At 31.1% G+C, this 18,903-nt stretch overlaps 1 protein-coding gene across 1 annotated transcript; it reads left to right on the top strand.

The window, feature by feature from the left end:
• The first annotated feature begins 3,447 nt into the window (after positions 1-3,447).
• Positions 3,448-10,781, top strand: LOC109337711 (aquaporin PIP2-2-like). Its single transcript, XM_019574747.1, has 4 exons — positions 3,448-3,849; positions 6,233-6,528; positions 8,882-9,022; positions 10,313-10,781. Exons 1-4 carry the CDS (start codon positions 3,543-3,545, stop codon positions 10,433-10,435), a joined length of 867 nt encoding a protein of 288 aa, XP_019430292.1. The 5' UTR covers positions 3,448-3,542; the 3' UTR covers positions 10,436-10,781.
• The last annotated feature ends 8,122 nt before the right edge of the window (positions 10,782-18,903 follow it).

Here is an 18,903-nt window from a genome sequence, read left to right as displayed (position 1 = left end):
AACTGATAATATGACTATATGCTTTAAGCCATTAAAAGAGAGATTTCTTTATTTTAATAGTCATAAACATGTTTAGTAGGGATATGAGAGAAGGGGTTGTGAGTTTAGTTAAGGAAATAATAATTCTTTGAATCCCATCCAAATTAATTGTTGTGCTCATAGTATTGAAATAACTTTTCCATTTGAACCTATGGTTGGACCCTGATTTCAAGATACCCAAGACATAAATTAAATGAGTTATAATTTATGATTCTTAATCAAGTTTATCCATGTGTATTAAATAAATTAGTTTCCATATCAATGAAGCATATATTAACATTTTTATATGCTATCCTTAACAACATTATTTTACTACTGTTGATATAAAATGAATCATTATTATTAGTTTTGTTAATACCTTAACTATTTTTAAAATAATACAAGATTTGTTATAAGGATGGAATTGATTTTCATTCAATTGATTGTGGTTGGTCATTGTTTGATGAAGTGACAACATTTGGGTCAAGTGATGCTAGCAGCGACCTTCATGATGATAAATAAATGTTGAAGTTATAAAATAAAGCGGCTAAGGTGAGGAAGAAGACCATTGTGATCTTAGAGTATTTCATTGAAGTTTTTCCTCTCCGATTCCCTCAAAAGTCGGAGAGTCTTATAGATTAGGAACTCATATAGAAACTTGTTTTCCATGTAAGAGTCTTTAATCTTTTTCATGACGATGTATAGAGTCTTAAATATTTGATTGTACGGGAAATATATGTGATTGAATTCGTTTGTGTGTACAATAATGTGAGGTACTTGTTTATCGTATTATATCGTCATGAAAGGTTGTTAAATAACTATGTTTGTATGCATTTGAGTATTGTGATAAATCAGTAATTATTTTATATAATAAATGTTTGTGACAATGTTGTAATTTAGAAATATCTCAATTGCAATGGTTATGCTATTGATTGTTATGTTGTTGTATTGAAATGGAAAATGTTATAAGTGATTATTGTATTTAATGGGAAATACACACGTTAGTTATTATATTGATTTGAAAAAATACATAAGTTTGAAATTGGGGCTTTGCCCAATTGTATTTGATCGTTAAATTAGCAACTTGAGCTCGTCTGTTGGACTTGGCATGATAGAAATGCATTTGAGGTTGAGATGACTAACTTATGTGATATTTGTGGAAATAAAACTTATGAAAACCCTGATTAAAAAATTTAATTGACTAACTTCGGTTAGTGTATATACATTACATTCTTGTAATTGAAGTTGGAGAAAATGAAAAGATACAGTGATAAAAATATCATTGGGATTTGGATAGGGGCGACAGTGACGATGATTTGTCAAGAAGCTTTGAAGGATTGCTCAAGTGAGACAGTCTAGTAGGGTCCGGTCTAATAAGTCGTATGACCAAGATAGTCCTACATGCAAACTAAATGATCTCTGACACCTCATTCGCATTTCATGATCGGTAAAGAGGAATCCTGAAACGGACTGAGCTTACCATGTAAGCACCTCAGATAGAGGTACTGGACAACATAGATAACTATTACTTGTCGTTGTTAAAGATATTTGTACTCCCTGTTGCTTTCCCACTAGAATCTTGGTCTTGAGGTATTGTATTTTTTGTGGTGATTGGTTGGTTGAATTGCATATTGCATTGCATGAAAAATATATTAATTGAAGATGTGAATAACCTTTTGTATAAGACACTAACTTCATGCATCATTTGCATATGTGTGACATTGTTTGACTATAGTATTGTTATAGGGTGTCCCACTTTAATGTTATTTCTCTATGTAATTCCAAGTTTCGATCGCCATAGTTGGTTCTTACTCCCCTTTCTTTTTCTTTTCTTTTGTCTATACTATGTGTATGAACATGTTTGTTGCAGTTTCTCTATGGATATTCATTCATGGAAATATAGACAAGAAGAACTTAGTTGATGTCTAGTTAAGTATTTGTTTATATTGAGATTATTGATTCTGATTTAGGAATATCCTTGGTCTTTTGAACTAAATTTATATTTTATGAAAATACTTCAGAATGATTATTTTTGCATACATGATGTCTTTTCTAATCTTTAAGTTAAGATTAAATTAATGATTTTATAAAGCTACATACTTAAAAATAGATAATTATATAAATCATGATTTTTGAGGTTGAATGTGATATCTCATTTTTGGGTAATGATAATATTGAATATTTCCACTTTTTAAACATATCAATGAAAATAAATTTTAAATTCACTCTGATTTTCTCTAACATGTTGCCTTTAATTTTCTATAAATTTTCATCATATTTTAAAATGAAGTCCTAATTTCTAAGTTGCAAAAATGGGGCATTACAATTTTCAATAGACAAAAAGGATGAATAAGAACCTTTTAATAAATAACTTGTTTGCACAATATCAATAACAAAAATTATTTTTTCCAATAAATAATGGGTACAAACTTAAACATTTGTTTTATTCTCCATTAACTCAAAAGCATAAAAATATAAAGAATATCAATCATATTGAGGACAGAGGAAATGTGGTGGAATCACTTCTCTTCCTCACAACTCATTATTTGATGGCTTGATTATACTACTTCTATTCCTAAAAATAATTAAAACACACTCCAACTAATAAACATTTTTTTACATATATAGAATCATATAGTTTTGATTCTATGTTCCTAATAGGAATACTTAAGAGCATAATATAATCTTTTCAAAGACAAAACTAAAAAATAAATTTTTACTTTAAAATAAATAAAATAATAAAACAATTAAGATGTATAAAAATAGTTCATTTGAATAGTGAGAGTATCATCTACTATGTGGATGAAGTATTAATATTTCCCCAAGTCCTTAATCAATTATCGGGTCCAAAAATCAATTTTAAGGGCGAATGCAATCCAAAAACTGACATAAAAATCATATTCTACAATCTAACTGCAAAATTAAGGAAACACTCCAATAAATAGTGAATAGATGCTAGCCAGAAAATTGGAGCATGACAATAATTAGACTAGGACATTAGTTTTTTCCAGATAAAAGTGTAAAATTTAAGTCTACAAAATAGTTGCAAATGAGGAGTTCAGACTTGAGAATGAGGGGAAACAGAAATTTAGAAGTTTTTAAATTAGTTAATTTAAAAAAAAATTGGATACATAAAAATTTGTTTCTCATAATTAGGCATATCTACTTAATATTGGATATTTGTATTTAATACGATCTCCACTCTCCATTGCCACCGTATATAATAATGTAGTTGTTTTATAATATTAGAGAGTTTAGTATTAAAATATATGGAGATAAATATTATTTTTTTAATTTTTACTTTTTTATTAAAAATAAATTGAGATTATGGTCGTGGAAGATTTTTTGTGTTACATGTCGTAATTTATATTTAGTACTGAATTCTCTTTCACATATCCCCATCCCATATATACCCCCATTCCCACCCCTTCCTACATCAAACAGAACTTCACCCTTTGTCTCAATTTCCCTCATTTTTCACTTCATTGTGCTGTTGAGTCCTTACTAGCCATTAACCAGTTGCCATGGCTAAAGATATTGAGGTAGCTGAGCATGGATCCTTCTCTTCAAAGGACTACCATGACCCTCCTCCAGCACCTCTTTTTGATGCTAAGGAACTCACTCAGTGGTCCTTCTATAGGGCTCTAATAGCTGAGTTCATAGCAACCTTGCTCTTCCTTTACATCACAGTGTTAACTGTTATTGGATACAAAAGCCAGAGTGATGTCAAAGGTGGAGGTGATGTTTGTGGTGGGGTTGGTATTCTTGGTGTTGCTTGGTCCTTTGGTGGCATGATCTTTGTCCTTGTTTATTGCACTGCTGGGATCTCAGGTGGGTATTTTCATTCTTGTTTGTCATGGTAAGTGTTAAAGTCTTACAAAGATTAAATATATCTATATGTGTGTATAGAATCATTCATAATTATTTGGATAATACACCCTTTGAAATCAAATATCAGATAGTTTGATTTAGAAATGGAATATATGTGGTGGGGTGATAGTTTTGTACAAAAACATTTCTGCAGGTGTTCAATATCCAATTGTACACAAAAACTTATTTGCTTATCTTTTACAAGTTCTCATGATCTCTCATGGTTTCTTCTTATGGGCTTCTAGAAAAATTTCAAAGAAATGGCCTTCTCTAGTTTCCTTTATTTTTTCCTGATAAAATTCTTATTCGGTGCTTTCAAGAAATAGTTCTGTGTTGATTCTGTGACCGCTCAATTTAACTTGTTCAAATAGGCGGAGACAAAGAGAGTTTTTATGATTGAATTTATTTATTGGTAAGTACATTTTTAATGATGTGAAACCGAGGAGGACATCAAATTAGATGATGTCTTTATTAAATTTAAATGGTTAAATTGTCTAGTCGGATCAGATGATTTCATATATAATTTGTTATTTTTATTTATAAATATATAATTAATAATTATATATAATTATATCGAAAATACATATTTTCGTCTTTTTTTGTACTGGAGTAAAAAAACATTAGATGATGTTCTATTTTTTAAAATTTTAAATGAACTGGTTCACTTCTCATGTTGTTGCGGTTCAACCAGGTTTAACATAGTTGAATTGGAATTTCTCCGATTCAAAGTGATCCAACCCTCATTCGGTTAAGACTACAAACTAAAGTCATTTTTAAGTTTGGTCAATGATCAAGCTAGTTGGATCGTCTAGTCCGGTCCTGTTATCTAAACATCCATAGACATAGAAGCATGCACACCAATTCAGCTAATTAACAAGCATGATTTGTGTATAAGAGTTCATCAAAGTGTTATAGAGTGTTGTTATCAAATTTAAAGGTTTTTTATTTTGTTTACTCTCCATTTTTATGTTTAGGACCAAAAATCCATAAAAACTCTTAAAATTTATTTTGCAAAGTAACCGCTGTTAATTAACTTTTCTTCTTAATGAACCCTTAAATTCAAGGAATAGTAGAAATCGATTCCTACATGAATAGTATAAAATTTAGAAGAATGGAAAAAATGTCATCTATGCATTATATTTTAAATCTCAACCGACTGTGTGATCATTATTATTTATTTTTTTTATTTTTCATACATCAATATTAATGTATCTAATATATTTATCTTATTCTCAATAAATTTGGATTTGGAAGGTAGTTTCCATTGAATATCAACTTGATTAATACAAACTCTTGTGTTGCTACTGTTGTATTTTCAAGGTAGTTTGATGGTGACACTTTCCTTATTGGTAGGGGTGTAAAAATTCAGTTCAATTCGGTTTTTGGTGTATTTTAGTGATCGAATTGATCAAAAACATATAGTTTGATTATGTTCAATTAACCGCAAATTTAACTATAAGAACCGACCCGAATCAAACCACTCTTGAATAGTTCGGTTCGGTTTGGTTTCACAGTTTTTCCATTTACTCTTTTTATAAAAAATCTTGCATCAATTGAAAATTCAAAATGTATTACAAAAGATATTGTTTATCCATAAAAGGATAAACATCACTACTATTATTATAAAAAATTATAAACCAAATATAAATACAATTCATGATTAGTAACATATATATCAATTAGTAAAATATATAATAGTTACATTTATAACTTTACATTTCATAATTAATAACACATGTGACAATATATGTATAACAATATATGATACATGCTTAATTTCAAACTCAATATAACATAAGTTGAAAATATGTTCCAAATCATAAGACACTGCGAAATAATTTAGTAACTAATAACATATATAATATTAACTTAATAACAATTTAGTAATATATATAACACTACAATTCATACAAAAACTGATAATTTAAGCTAGAACATTGGTTGAAGAATTTAAACAATAATAAAACATTATTCCCAAATCCATATTATATATTTCTTTAATATGCGATTCGGTTCCAACTGTTCCTAAACTTCTAAAACCATAAACCAAACCGAACACGAGCGGTTACTTAGAAAAATAACCGAACCACATTTCGCAGTTTGATTCAGTTTGGTTCTATCGGTTTCGCGGTTTAAATTGGAACCACTCATGCACCTACTTATTGGACTATTAGTAAATCAATATTATTTTTTGGGGCCAACTTTAACAACAAATAAAATTTAACTAAGAAAAAATAGTTGATTATTTTTACTTAAAATATATATAAACTTTATCAGTTTTTATGCATATTCAACAAAGGCTAAAATTTAACATTTATTCTGATAATTTTGATTTTTGTGTCAGGTGGTCACATTAACCCAGCAGTGACATTTGGTCTCTTATTGGCTCGCAAGGTTTCTCTGATCCGAGCCATTTTCTACATTGTGGCTCAGTGCTTAGGAGCTATCAGTGGAGTTGGGTTAGTCAAAGCTTTCCAAAAGGCTCATTTCAACAGGTATGGTGGTGGAGCCAATGGTCTCAATGATGGGTACAGCACAGGTGTTGGATTAGGTGCTGAGATCGTTGGAACCTTTGTTTTGGTATACACTGTCTTCTCTGCTACCGATCCTAAGAGAAATGCTAGAGATTCTCACGTACCGGTATGTGTTTATTAATTTATTGCATTATTGGTTCTGTTTTTTTATTCTCTGCCTTTTGCTTTTTTTTAATGGATTTGAAGAGTATATTAGCTGTATAAGAAGATTTTGATCCTAAGTTGTGTTGAAAACAATGATTAAAGGGAGTAATAAATACTCACTTAGAAACTATGTAAGCATAATAGCCTTTTATTAAACATAGATTCAACCATAGGTCATGTATGCTTTAAATAAAATGATCTCAAATTGATTACTTGTAAAGAAAAAAGCAGTGTTATAAAGAGTAAAAAAAAATGGGTGGAAGTGACTTAGCTATTATCACATATCCTTCTTAAATTTTCTTTGCTTTCATTCCATTTTCCTAATTTAGTAAACTTCATAATTATTTGAAAAGTTTAATACTACTTTTCTAGAAGTTAGATATAGTGCCACTCAAAATGTTAAAGTCAAAAAAGTGTTTAAAATTAAAATAAATCTAAAACTGCAATTTCTTTTACTCCTAAAAGATTTTCACACAAAGATGACAAAAAAAACTATAAACAAAAATATTATAACATTATTTGAATTAAGAATTAATTGTTATTCTCTATCCTGATTTTTTTCTTTGGTTCTTATTTTTAGATACTGCCGCGTGACATGATAACGTATAGGTTATGTTATCATGTGTCTCCATTTCCTTAAAAATAGTTGGCACAAATATCATCGTATACTTAATTAGTTAATAATATTGGTAGTAGAGTTTTGATACTTTTTAAGATTTAGTAAACATTACTAAATATATAATAATTTCAACTAGCCCATGCTTCAAAATCAATTCAAGTTATGATCCAATCGGATTGTTTTTTTAGATTGGAAACTAATTCTTCTTTTCTCCACTTTCTCTAGAGACTTCATCCTGAAGAAAACATTACGTAGATCAAGAAGAGTTCAATTTTGATGGATTTTTTCCAATTTCTTGCTTAGTTTTCCTTGCTTTCTACAACATCATTTATTGTTGTTTTCAAAATCAAGAAAGTGGGAAACCTTTTCCTGTCGGCATAAATAATTTCTTTTTTATGGATATACTATCCAAGGGTGGTGAACCTATCTTTTTCATTCACCAAAATTACCAAATATGTGATGCTTTTAATGAAGTGAAATATATGATGCCTTGAGGAATATGGTGGGCCATATTTTCTTCTTTTTATTTTATTTTTGTGGTGGTGATTGATTTTCATGGCCTGCCATATCAATCTAATCTAAATTTCTGTCTCAAGAAAAGTAGATTCTACTTTAATTTCAGTAAACGTCCCTCATGCACTCATGCTTTGTTTTTTATTTTATCTATTTTTTTTTCTTAAAAGGAAACCGTGTATGTGAAAGTTAGGAATTCAGTCTTGTACTTATATTTTTTCTTGTGATACAAAGAATGAGTACATAAGACTTTTTTACATTATTAGAATTATCTATCATTTATTTTTAATGATTAACCTTCTTAAATATATGTAATATAAATGTATGATAGATAATATATTGATTATGTTTAAATTCTTACCTTAACAATTATATTACACTCATTTTTTATTACATCATATATCATATCTTTATTTTTAAATCATTAAAATGTATTGAAAAGCATGTTCCTTACATTCATTAAAAGTTTACAATTGTGTCAAAGATACTTAATCTCGCTTTCCGCAAGCTGGCAAATCTCATGGGAGTTTTTAGCTTCATACTCATTTTCTTTTTTTTCAAAAAAGTGTTGATTAAGTTGTGTAAAACCTCACTTATATCAAAAATCAAATGTTTAATTTTTATAAATAATATTTGTTCGAAAGAATAATCATATATCTTAAAAGAGATTAATTCTAATTCAGAAGATTCGACATATCATTTATTATACCAAATCAAAACTTCATTCCCATTTGTCATTATCATCTTTCGGTCGGTGTATTCACCTTCAAACACTTTATCAGATTCTCCTGATTATTAATGAAGGAAAAATCATGGCCTTCACATGTAGCCATGTCGCATCTGTCCCAATTGTTTATTTTGTTTTTCACTCTTTTATTTAATAATTAATTCTCATTCATATTTCTCTTTAAACACTAAAATTTTGGCAATGATAGATTATAAATTTATAATGTATTATGTATGTATAGTTAGTCTAGTATGTAATATACTGTTTATTTGTATTACTTATATTTAAATACTAATGGTAGTAGATATAAGGATAGTGTAATCATATTCACTTTTTATCTTTTTTTGTATGCACAATAGACATAGGAAAAAGATCAATGTATATTTTCCTTCATATATTTGGCACACCTTTTGAATCACATCAGTTTCATAACATGCTCTTGTTCTGTATTTGTAGGTTTTGGCTCCACTTCCAATTGGATTTGCTGTATTCATGGTTCATTTGGCAACAATCCCAGTCACTGGCACTGGCATCAATCCTGCAAGGAGTTTTGGAGCTGCTGTTATCTACAATAATGATAAGGCCTGGCATGACCATGTGAGTAGCCTTTTCTTGAATTTGGTAACATGCTAGTACTTCTCTATGGATAAAATGTTAATGATGTCTAGAAGTTTTTTCTACTACTAATTCTATAATAATATAAAGGGGGTATTATTACTAATCAATATAATAATAGAATGGGTAATAATGTTTTATTACCAATACTGATATAAAGTATTTAGTACTCAAAATTAATAGTTAGTAAGAAGACACATCAAACAATAAACAGAGAAAAATATGTATACATTTGACAGTGCATGACTATCACTGCATCATTTACTTTTTAAAAAAAGTAATACGAATGAATGATAGATAATACACTAATTGTTTATAAGTATTTATACTCACATAGTGCATGTATATAATACTAAATAAATATTGATACTCACACACATATTAGTTAAACTCGCGATTTACCGATCCTATGAGTTTTCAAGAGCTAACGAGTCGCGCGCCCACTTTGAGTATGATGTCACCAACATAAGTGTGATCGTCGGGGAAGAGCGTAGGATCGTAAAATTATCAAAGATCTTACGAGTTTCTATTTTTATGCAAAACCCCAAATTGTAAAATCTCAATCTTCTAAATTCGTATAGAAGGGAAATCCATGGTCCAAAATTATTTGACCCGCCCAAAATTCTTCTAACCCTAAATTGCAAGATAACAAATATACCATACCAGAAATTGATATCCATATGTGATAAAAGTCTAAAAAAAGAAGTTCCTCTTGGTCATTGTGTTCTCTTTGAAAAAAATTGCTTACTCGCTCACTCATTTGAACAAATACCATTACCCTTTCTCTCTCTTCTTAGAACAAATTATGCTTAGTGACATGACAATACGAATTTGAAGCACATGAGGAGGAGCTACTTGATGAGATTAATGAAGATGAAGAGCTCAACAAAGATTATTATCTTGATATCCCTTTGCATGATTTGATTTATTGTTTCAGACATTAGGTTCTTATACTTGTTAGTGTTTTTGTTGTCAAACATTTTAGTTGATTGTGTTGACATGTTAGTTTTGCAATTATGTGAGAACCAAGACTTTAATATGCATATATTTTGATGTTTAAGTTTTACCAAATGCTACTTGCAAGTATATATAAAAAATTCAATGTTTGGTAGGATATTACAATCCGTGTAATAACCACACATTTTACGTTTTCATGTACCGCTTCCGATCTTACATAATATCTCAATCTAATTACCAACTATGCTGACACATTGATACATATTTCTGCAATGATAGATTATATATTTTTTTATGTTCTTTTTGTCTGTTTAGTGGATCTTTTGGGTAGGACCATTTATTGGGGCAGCAATTGCAGCTTTCTATCACCAATTCATTTTGAGAGCTGGTGCAGCTAAGGCTTTTGGATCATTCAGGAGCAACCCTAATAATGTTTGAGTTATATTTTCCTCTTCATGGATTTAATGGAAAGAAGAGAAATATGTTTATATATAGTGCAAGTATAATAATGGGAAATGCTTGTGCTTGTATTGCAAGATTTCCTTGAACCTTAGTTACCTCACCAAGAATATAAAAAGTATGAGGGGTTTGAAGATGTAGTGGATGGATGTTTGTAAATTTCTGAGTCTATTTCAAGATAGGGGAACAATTTGTAATACCCTTTTGTCTTTACAAGCACTTTCTCAAATATTTCCTTGTGTGTCATCTTTAAACTATTTTCATCTTGTTTTATTATCTTTGTGCTCTATATTCATGGAAAAAATATTTAAATTATGCATACAAATACATATGTGTCAAGTGCCTTCTTCTGTTAAGAACTGGATCAATCTATCTGACACCCAAAATTCACTGCTCAAATACAGACGTTGGACATATAATTACTCTTGAGAAGAGATTAGCTATGAGAAACAACTCACATTGGAATGGCTATCTTTTTTTAAACTTCAATCTACAACTTGGTTTCAATTGCATTTTGAGGGAGTTGGACTCAAGATCTCATCTTTTTATACTATTAAGGATATCCTCAACTTATAAAAAATTAATCTATTTTTGTGTATATAGTTACTTCTTCTAACAAATGTTGTTCTAAAAAAACAAACTCTTAACCTTTTAGTATTTATAGAGATCTAGTGAAGTTTACCCCAATAGACCAATTGATTTAAAAGCATTAGAACAAAAATCATGCTGCCACCAATGAAAGCAAAGATATGTGGTGGTGTTTTTATATAACAAAACGAAGTTGTAGAGTTTAAGATGTTCTCCTATTAATTCTTAGCTAGAAGGAAACCATTACTAATTTAACAGTATTTTTTAACATGGAATCACTATGTATGCAAGTGATATTTCACTTCAGTGATACACACAAGGATAAGGGAGGAATTAATGTGAGTCTATATTTTAAAATTTAGAGAACAAAATAGTAATTTAAGTTTTGTTAGGAACTAAGTTGGAGTCCACCAGAAACATGAGAGATCAAAATAATTAATTACTTAAACGTGTATCATTACAACTATAGTAAAATCTATATTGTGAAAGATTTATACATAATCAATATATCATTTATTATTCATTTATATTACTTGTATTTAAAAATTAATGATCAAATTTTAATGATAAATGATATTGTGACAATTTAAAATATTGATGAGGGGATGGATGTGTACTTATTCTCATGAACATGGTGAGACAAATTATTGAGGCATGTGGTGTAGCAACGCATAACAAAAAAAAAACCGATAGATATATTCTTTTCTGTATAATTATTTGAAGTTATTTATATTTTCTTTCTAAAAATATTTCTTATTAACTTTTTTTAATAGTGTAGTAAATTTGTATAGTATGTTATGATTTATATCGTCTCTAACTTTTCTGAAAATGAGGAGAAATCTATGTTTGACATTGTCTCTATGCTATTAATTCTATATTAAACCGAATTATTTATTTTATTACCAAATGAATTTTATGGAATTTTTATAGTATATTCATGGTTCGAGTTGTCTCTAACTCCTTACTTAATGTAAGGAAAGAAAAGGTTAAGACCAATATCATTTCTAAACTATTAATTTCATATTAAATCTAATTATTTATTTTATTACCAAATGAAATTCTTATAGTACAATCATGGTTAGAGTGATGTCTAATTTCTTGATTAAGGTGAGGAGAATAACTATGACCAACACCATTTCTATGCTATTAATTTTATTAAACCGGAAATCATTATATTTTAAACATTACCTACTCCATTTATAAAAATCATTATATGTTAAAGTCAAATCAATTTTCAAACTTGAATTATAGTCTTGATTTCCTACCGTACTTAAAGACACGTAAGAGCAAAATGAACTTTTGTACACAAAAATAAAAAATAAAATATTTTTTTTAATAGTTCAAATTTTAAATAAATTATTAAGGGTATAAAAGTTCATGTTATTAGTGAGAATATCATTTTAATACGGCAGACAGTGTACTAATACATTCTCAATATGTAATCACCTCTCGAGGTGAGAACTCTTATTCAAAAAGACTATGTTATCCTAATTGGACTTACTAAAAAGTACATGACATCTATAAATCTTTTGGAAGAGGTCAAAATTATATTTACACATTCCTAAGTTATAGAGCCGATTTTCCAATCGAAAATTGGATCACAACAACTAAAATAAAATTGAGAAAATAAAAGGAAACATAAATGATTTAACTTGGAAAAACCTTCTAAAAAGGACATTGAGAGAAATAATTATAGAGAACAATAGAAAGTATTCAGAGAAATGTTACCAGATCTCTATAAATACAGAGATAATATTACAAATATATCTTATAAACAAAATATAGTAAACAATTTTCTAAAAGGAGAAATGTGACTCTACAAATAACTCAAACCTCAGCATGTTCCTTTCTACCACTAGAGATGACAAAATGAACTGCCCGACCTGTAAATGCCCGCAAAAATTTAAGCAGACGTGGGCATGCCCGCATTGGCTTAACGGACAAAATTTAATACCCTGCCTATTTTACAACGGGCTAATGGGCTTGCAGGCAGCCCGCAGGCATTGTTGAATAATTAAAAAAATAAAAAATTTATATAATAAATGAAATGAAATTAAATAAAGTAGTTGAAGATAAAAAATTACAATTTGTTTTTGATATTTTATATGAAGTTTAACAAATTACATTAGATTACAATTTTTTTAGGGATTAAAAATCACATTACACCATAACTTATTTAAAACTTTCTTATTTTTTCCTTAAATTATATTTATGGGCCCCCGCGGGCCACCCGCATGTCCAACAGAAATGCCCACGAACTTAGCGGACAAAACGGGTAGAGCGAAACAGACAAATAGACAAAAATTGTATGCCCTGTTCGCAAAGAAATACGGACTATGCAAACACGCCCGCGAGTAATACCCGTTTTGCCATGTATATCTATCACACCACCACAATTGCCATTTACATATGAATGTAATCTTTATCAAGTGCACAATCAAAACTAAACTTATCCCACTCATATCTTGTATTATCTATTATCCAACTCTATCATATCATTACCATGGAAAAGATACTATTTTTAGGCTGTTTTTTATTTTACGTTTGTATTGGAGGATAAAAATGTTATATCATTTTATATAAATGATAAAAGTGACATCTCATTTTATTTTGTCATGTTGTCATCTCAACTCAATATTTTTAATATTTACTCCTTTTATTAAGTGAATTGTAGGTACATATAACAAAAATACTCATCACATGAGTACCCGCTAAAATATACGCAACTAGTATTCACAAAAATAGTTTATGGTGGAAATGAAAATTGCAATTTCCACTATACAAATATACAAATATTTATAAATTTATTTTTTAATTAAATATTTTATATACATAGTATTTTATTATTATAATGAAATTTTACCTATTAAAATACAATTATATACTTAACATGTATATAAATTGTTTATCTAATGATTATATTTAAATTGATTATTACAGAATAGATAAATATATATGTTAGATGCCTCTCATTTCTATGCCTTAAAACAATTTTATGACTATTTTATGGCTCTCTTTAATGGCATTTTATGTCACTTTTATGGCTTTGTTTCCAAGCATCCAATGCTTCATATCCAAGATACCAAGACTTTGCTTGCCTATAAAAGGACACATATAGAGAGCTTCAAAATCATCTTCACAACACACAACATCTCTTTCATTTACACATATATTGTGAGTGCATTCTTGGTGAGAATTCTTGTTCCATTTGAGAGAGTATTTGTGAGAAAAAATATTGTCATTTGTCCTCATCATTATAAGAGGATTTCTTGTACTCTTCTTTTTTACATAGTGGAATTTTGCTCTTGATCGCCCGTGGTTTTTTTCCTCTCACACTGAGGGGTTTTTCCACGTTAAATCTTGTGTGTTATTTTCTTTATCCTTTACTTGCTTCTCTTTTGTTCTCAATTGATTCAATCCTGTGCTTCCGCATTGTGCTCTAACCTTAACAAGTGGAATCAGAGCTCTTACTAAATTGAGAATTTCAAAATGTCTGCAAAATTTGACATTGAGAAGTTTGATGGCAAAATTAGCTTTTCTATTTGGCGAGTCCAAATGAGGGCCGTTCTTATCCAGAGCGGATTAAAGAAAGCTTTAGATGGGAAGTCAAAGAAACCAGTTTCCATGACCGATGATCAATGGGACGAGTTGGATGAAAAGGCGCTTTCAACAATTCAACTTTGTTTGTCGAAGGAGGTTCTTCGTGAGGTTGCCAATGAAGAAACCGCTGCGGCTTTGTGGCTGAAGTTAGAAACTTTATACATGACCAAGAGCCTCGCAAACAAGCTTCGTCTCAAAGAACGGTTATACACCATTCGTATGGTTGAAGGTACTCCTATTCAAACTCATCTTGATGAGTTTAATTCTATTATTATGGATATGCAAAATATTGATATTAATATTGAAGATGAAGACAAAGCTGTTTTGTTGGTTGTCTCTTTACCTTCTACCTATAAGCACTTCAAAGAAATCATGTTGTATGGAAATAATGATACCTTATCCTTTGAAGATGTTAAATCTAATTTATTGTCCAAAGAAAAATTTGATCTTGAAGTTAATTCTGTGGACAAGGGTGAGGGCTTAAGTGTTCGAGGTAGAACTCAAGAAAAAGGGAGTACCAATTATAAAAAGTTCAGATCCAAATCCAGAGGTCGCAAATCCAACAAAACTTGTCGCTATTGCAAGAAACCGGGGCATGACATTCCTGATTGTTTTATCTTAAAGAAAAATTGAAAGAAAAAACAAGATAAGGGAATTCAACAATCCTCTGAAGCTGCTAATATTGAAGCCAATTCTGACGGTGATATTCTTTTATCTGTTGTCTCTTATAATAATAGGAGTAAAACAGAATGGATTCTTGATTCTGGATGTACTTTTCATATGTGTCCTTATAAGGACTTATTCACCACTTTTGAACATGTTGACAGTGGTGTTGTTTTGATGGGCAATGATACCCAATGCAAAGTTGCAGGAATAGGTACTATTCAGATCAAGGCTCATGACGGTGTTGTCAGAACCTTGGCTAATGTCCGCTATATTCCAGATTTGAAGCGGAACTTAATTTCTCTTGGCACCCTAGAGTCTCTCGGGTGTAGGTATTCAGCTGAAGGTGGAGTTCTAAAGGTATTGAAAGGTGCTATGGTATTATTGAAAGCTAACCGGATTGGTAGTTTATATGTCTTGCAAGGTTCTGTTGTGACAGGTTCAACAGCTGTATCTTCTTCAATGCATGATAATGACATTACCAAATTATGGCACATGCGCCTGGGCCATATGAGTGAAAAAGGTATGCACCTTCTAAGCAAACAAGGTCATCTTGGTAAACATGGCATTGGTAAATTGGATTTTTGTAAACATTGTGTTTTTGGGAAACAGAAAAAGGTTAGTTTCTCCACTGCAACTCACCGTACCAAAGGTATTCTTGATTATATTCATTCTGACCTTTGGGGGCCTTCTAAATTTCCTTCTCATGGAGGATGTCGCTATATGATGACCATCATTGATGATTTTTCTCGCAAAGTTTGGGTTTATTTTCTGCAGCATAAAAATGAGACTTTCTCCACTTTCAAGAAGTGGAAAACTCTTGTTGAAACCCAGACAGGGAAGAAAGTGAAGAAGCTTAGAACAGACAATGGATTAGAGTTCTGCAATGGTGATTTTAATGAGTTCTGCACAAAAAATGGTATTGCTAGACACAAAACTATTCCAAGAAATCCTCAACAAAATGGTGTTGCAGAACGGATGAACAGGACTCTACTTGAGAGAGTTCGTTGTATGCTCTCAAATGCTGGGTTATGGCATCGGCGTGAATTTTGGGCTGAAGCAGCATCTACTGCTTGTTACCTGGTTAATCGTTCTCCACATTCAGCACTTGATTTCAAAATCCCAGAAGAAATTTGGTCAGGTAATCCTGTTGATTATTCTAACTTAAGAATCTTTGGATGTCCTGCTTATGCACATGTTAATGATGGTAAATTAGCTCCAAGAGCTGTTGAGTGCATATTTCTTGGTTATGCATCTGAGTCTAAAGGATATCGCTTATGGTATTCTGATGCAAAGTCACGGAAATTAATTCTTAGCAGAGATGTGACTTTTAATGAGGATGCATTTTTATCTTCTGGAAAACAATCTATTGTGTCTTCTTCTACTAGTACAGGTAATCTACAGGGTACTAGCGAGAAGGTGGAGTTGATAGTGAAACCTACAGTTCCTAATGTTGATGTTCCATCTTCCTCTACAAATCAATCTAGCATTGATGATCATTATGTTGATTGTGATGACAGTACAACTTCTCCTATTCATCAGCAAGAAGATGATTATTGTATTGCTCGAGACAGAACCAGAAGACTAATTAAAAGGCCAGCTAGATACACTGATGGTGATAATTTAATTGCTTATGCATTGTCAGTTGCACAAGAGGTAAATGATGATGTTGAACCTGCCAGCTATACAGAAGCTGTTTCTTGTGTTGATTCGTCACAGTGGCTAGTGGCTATGAATGAAGAGATTGAAAGTCTTCATAAGAATGGTACTTGGGCTTTGACAGAGCTTCCCGAAGGCAAACGACCATTACGATGTAAATGGATCTATAAGAAGAAAGACGGTATTCCCGGGGTTGAAGATCCAAGATGCAAAGCACGACTAGTTGTTAAAGGTTTTAATCAAAAGGAAGGTATTGACTTTAATGAGATATTCTCACCTGTTGTTCGTCATACTTCTATACGTGTTTTGCTTGCTTTTGTTGCTTTATTTGATTTGGAGTTGGAGCAACTTGATGTAAAGACAGCTTTTCTACATGGAGAGCTGGAAGAAGAAATTTACATGGAACAACCTGAAGGATTTATTGTTCCTGATAAGGAGCATCTTGTCTGTCGATTGAAGAAATCATTATATGGCCTTAAGCAAGCTCCCAGACAATGGTACATGAGGTTTGATTCTTTTATGATTGGGCAAGGTTATTGCAGGAGTCAATTTGATGACTGTATTTATTTCCAGAAATTTCCAAATGAATCATTCATATACTTGTTACTGTATGTTGATGATATGCTAATTGCTTCACGTGACAAGTCTTTGATCCGGAAATTGAAAATTCAACTCAATAATTAGTTTGAGATGAAAGAATTAGGTGCAGCCAAGAAAATTCTTGGTATGGAGATTCACAGGGATCGTCAAGCTGGTAAATTGTTTTTATCCCAAGAGAAATATATTGAAAGAGTGCTTGAAAGGTTTAATATGAATAATTGTAAACCTGTTTCTACTCCACTTGCTGCACATTTCAAGTTATCTTTAGATCTTTGCCCACATACAGAGGAAGAGATGGAGCGTATGTCACATATTCCTTATGCTAGTGCAGTTGGTAGTCTTATGTATGCTATGGTGTGCACTAGACCTGATTTAGCATATGCTGTTAGCATGGTAAGTCGATATATGCATAATCCTGGAAAGGATCATTGGAGTGCTGTAAAATGGATTTTTCGGTATCTAAAAGGTACTTCTGGTATTGGCTTGGTATTTGACAGAAACAAGGCTACAACTGATGACGTTGTAGGTTATGTTGATTCGGATTATGGTGGTGATATTGACAGAAGGAGGTCTCTTTCTGGTTACATCTTTACTCTCTGTAATAGTACTATTAGCTGGAAAGCTATTCTTCAGTCCATTGCTGCATTGTCTACGACTGAAGCAGAATATATTTCAGCAACGGAGGGTGTGAAGGAGGCTATTTGGCTCCGAGGTTTGGTAAATGAACTTGGTCTAATACAGGGTGTTCTTACAGTGTTTTGTGATAGTCAAAGTGCTATTCATTTGACCAGGAATAATCGTTATCATGACAAGACCAAACACATTGATATAAAACGTCACTTTATCCGAGATATTGTTGCTATTGGTGAAATTATGGTGGAAAAGATTCACACATCAGAGAATCCAGCAGATATACTTACCAAGCCACTTCCGAATACCAAGTTCCAACTTTGCTTGGACTTGGTTGGTCTCTACAGCACTTGAGTGCCCTTCGGGGCATTATTTGGCGATGAGCAACTTATCAAATTCGAGCCAAGGTGGAGATTGTTAGATGCCTCTCATTACTATGCCTTAAAAGAATTTTATGACAATTTTATGGCTCTCTTTAAGGGCATTTTATGTCACTTTTATGGCTTTGTTTCCAAGCATCCAATGCTTGGAATCCAAGATACCAAGACTTTGCTTGCCTATAAAAGGACACATATAGAGAGCTTCAAAATCATCTTCACAACACACAACATCTCTTTCATTTACACATATATTGTGAGTGCATTCTTGGTGAGAATTCTTGTTCCATTTGAGAGAGTATTTGTGAGAAAAAATATTGTCATTTGTCC

This window comes from Lupinus angustifolius, unplaced genomic scaffold (genome assembly GCF_001865875.1).
Source record: "Lupinus angustifolius cultivar Tanjil unplaced genomic scaffold, LupAngTanjil_v1.0 Scaffold_9_179, whole genome shotgun sequence".
NCBI classification, from domain to species: domain Eukaryota; kingdom Viridiplantae; phylum Streptophyta; class Magnoliopsida; order Fabales; family Fabaceae; genus Lupinus; species Lupinus angustifolius.
Note: the sequence above shows the minus strand (reverse complement) of the source record. Positions and strands in the feature narration are given on the sequence as shown.

Excerpts from the sequence above, each read along its gene's own strand:
- LOC109337711 (XM_019574747.1), top strand. The coding sequence starts at position 3,543 with ATGGCTAAAGATATTGAGGTAGCTGAGCATGGATCCTTCTCTTCAAAG. Across the intron at positions 3,850-6,232 it reads TTGCACTGCTGGGATCTCAG|GTGGTCACATTAACCCAGCA; the intron begins GTGGGTATTTTC and ends TTTTTGTGTCAG. Across the intron at positions 9,023-10,312 it reads ATAAGGCCTGGCATGACCAT|TGGATCTTTTGGGTAGGACC; the intron begins GTGAGTAGCCTT and ends TTGTCTGTTTAG.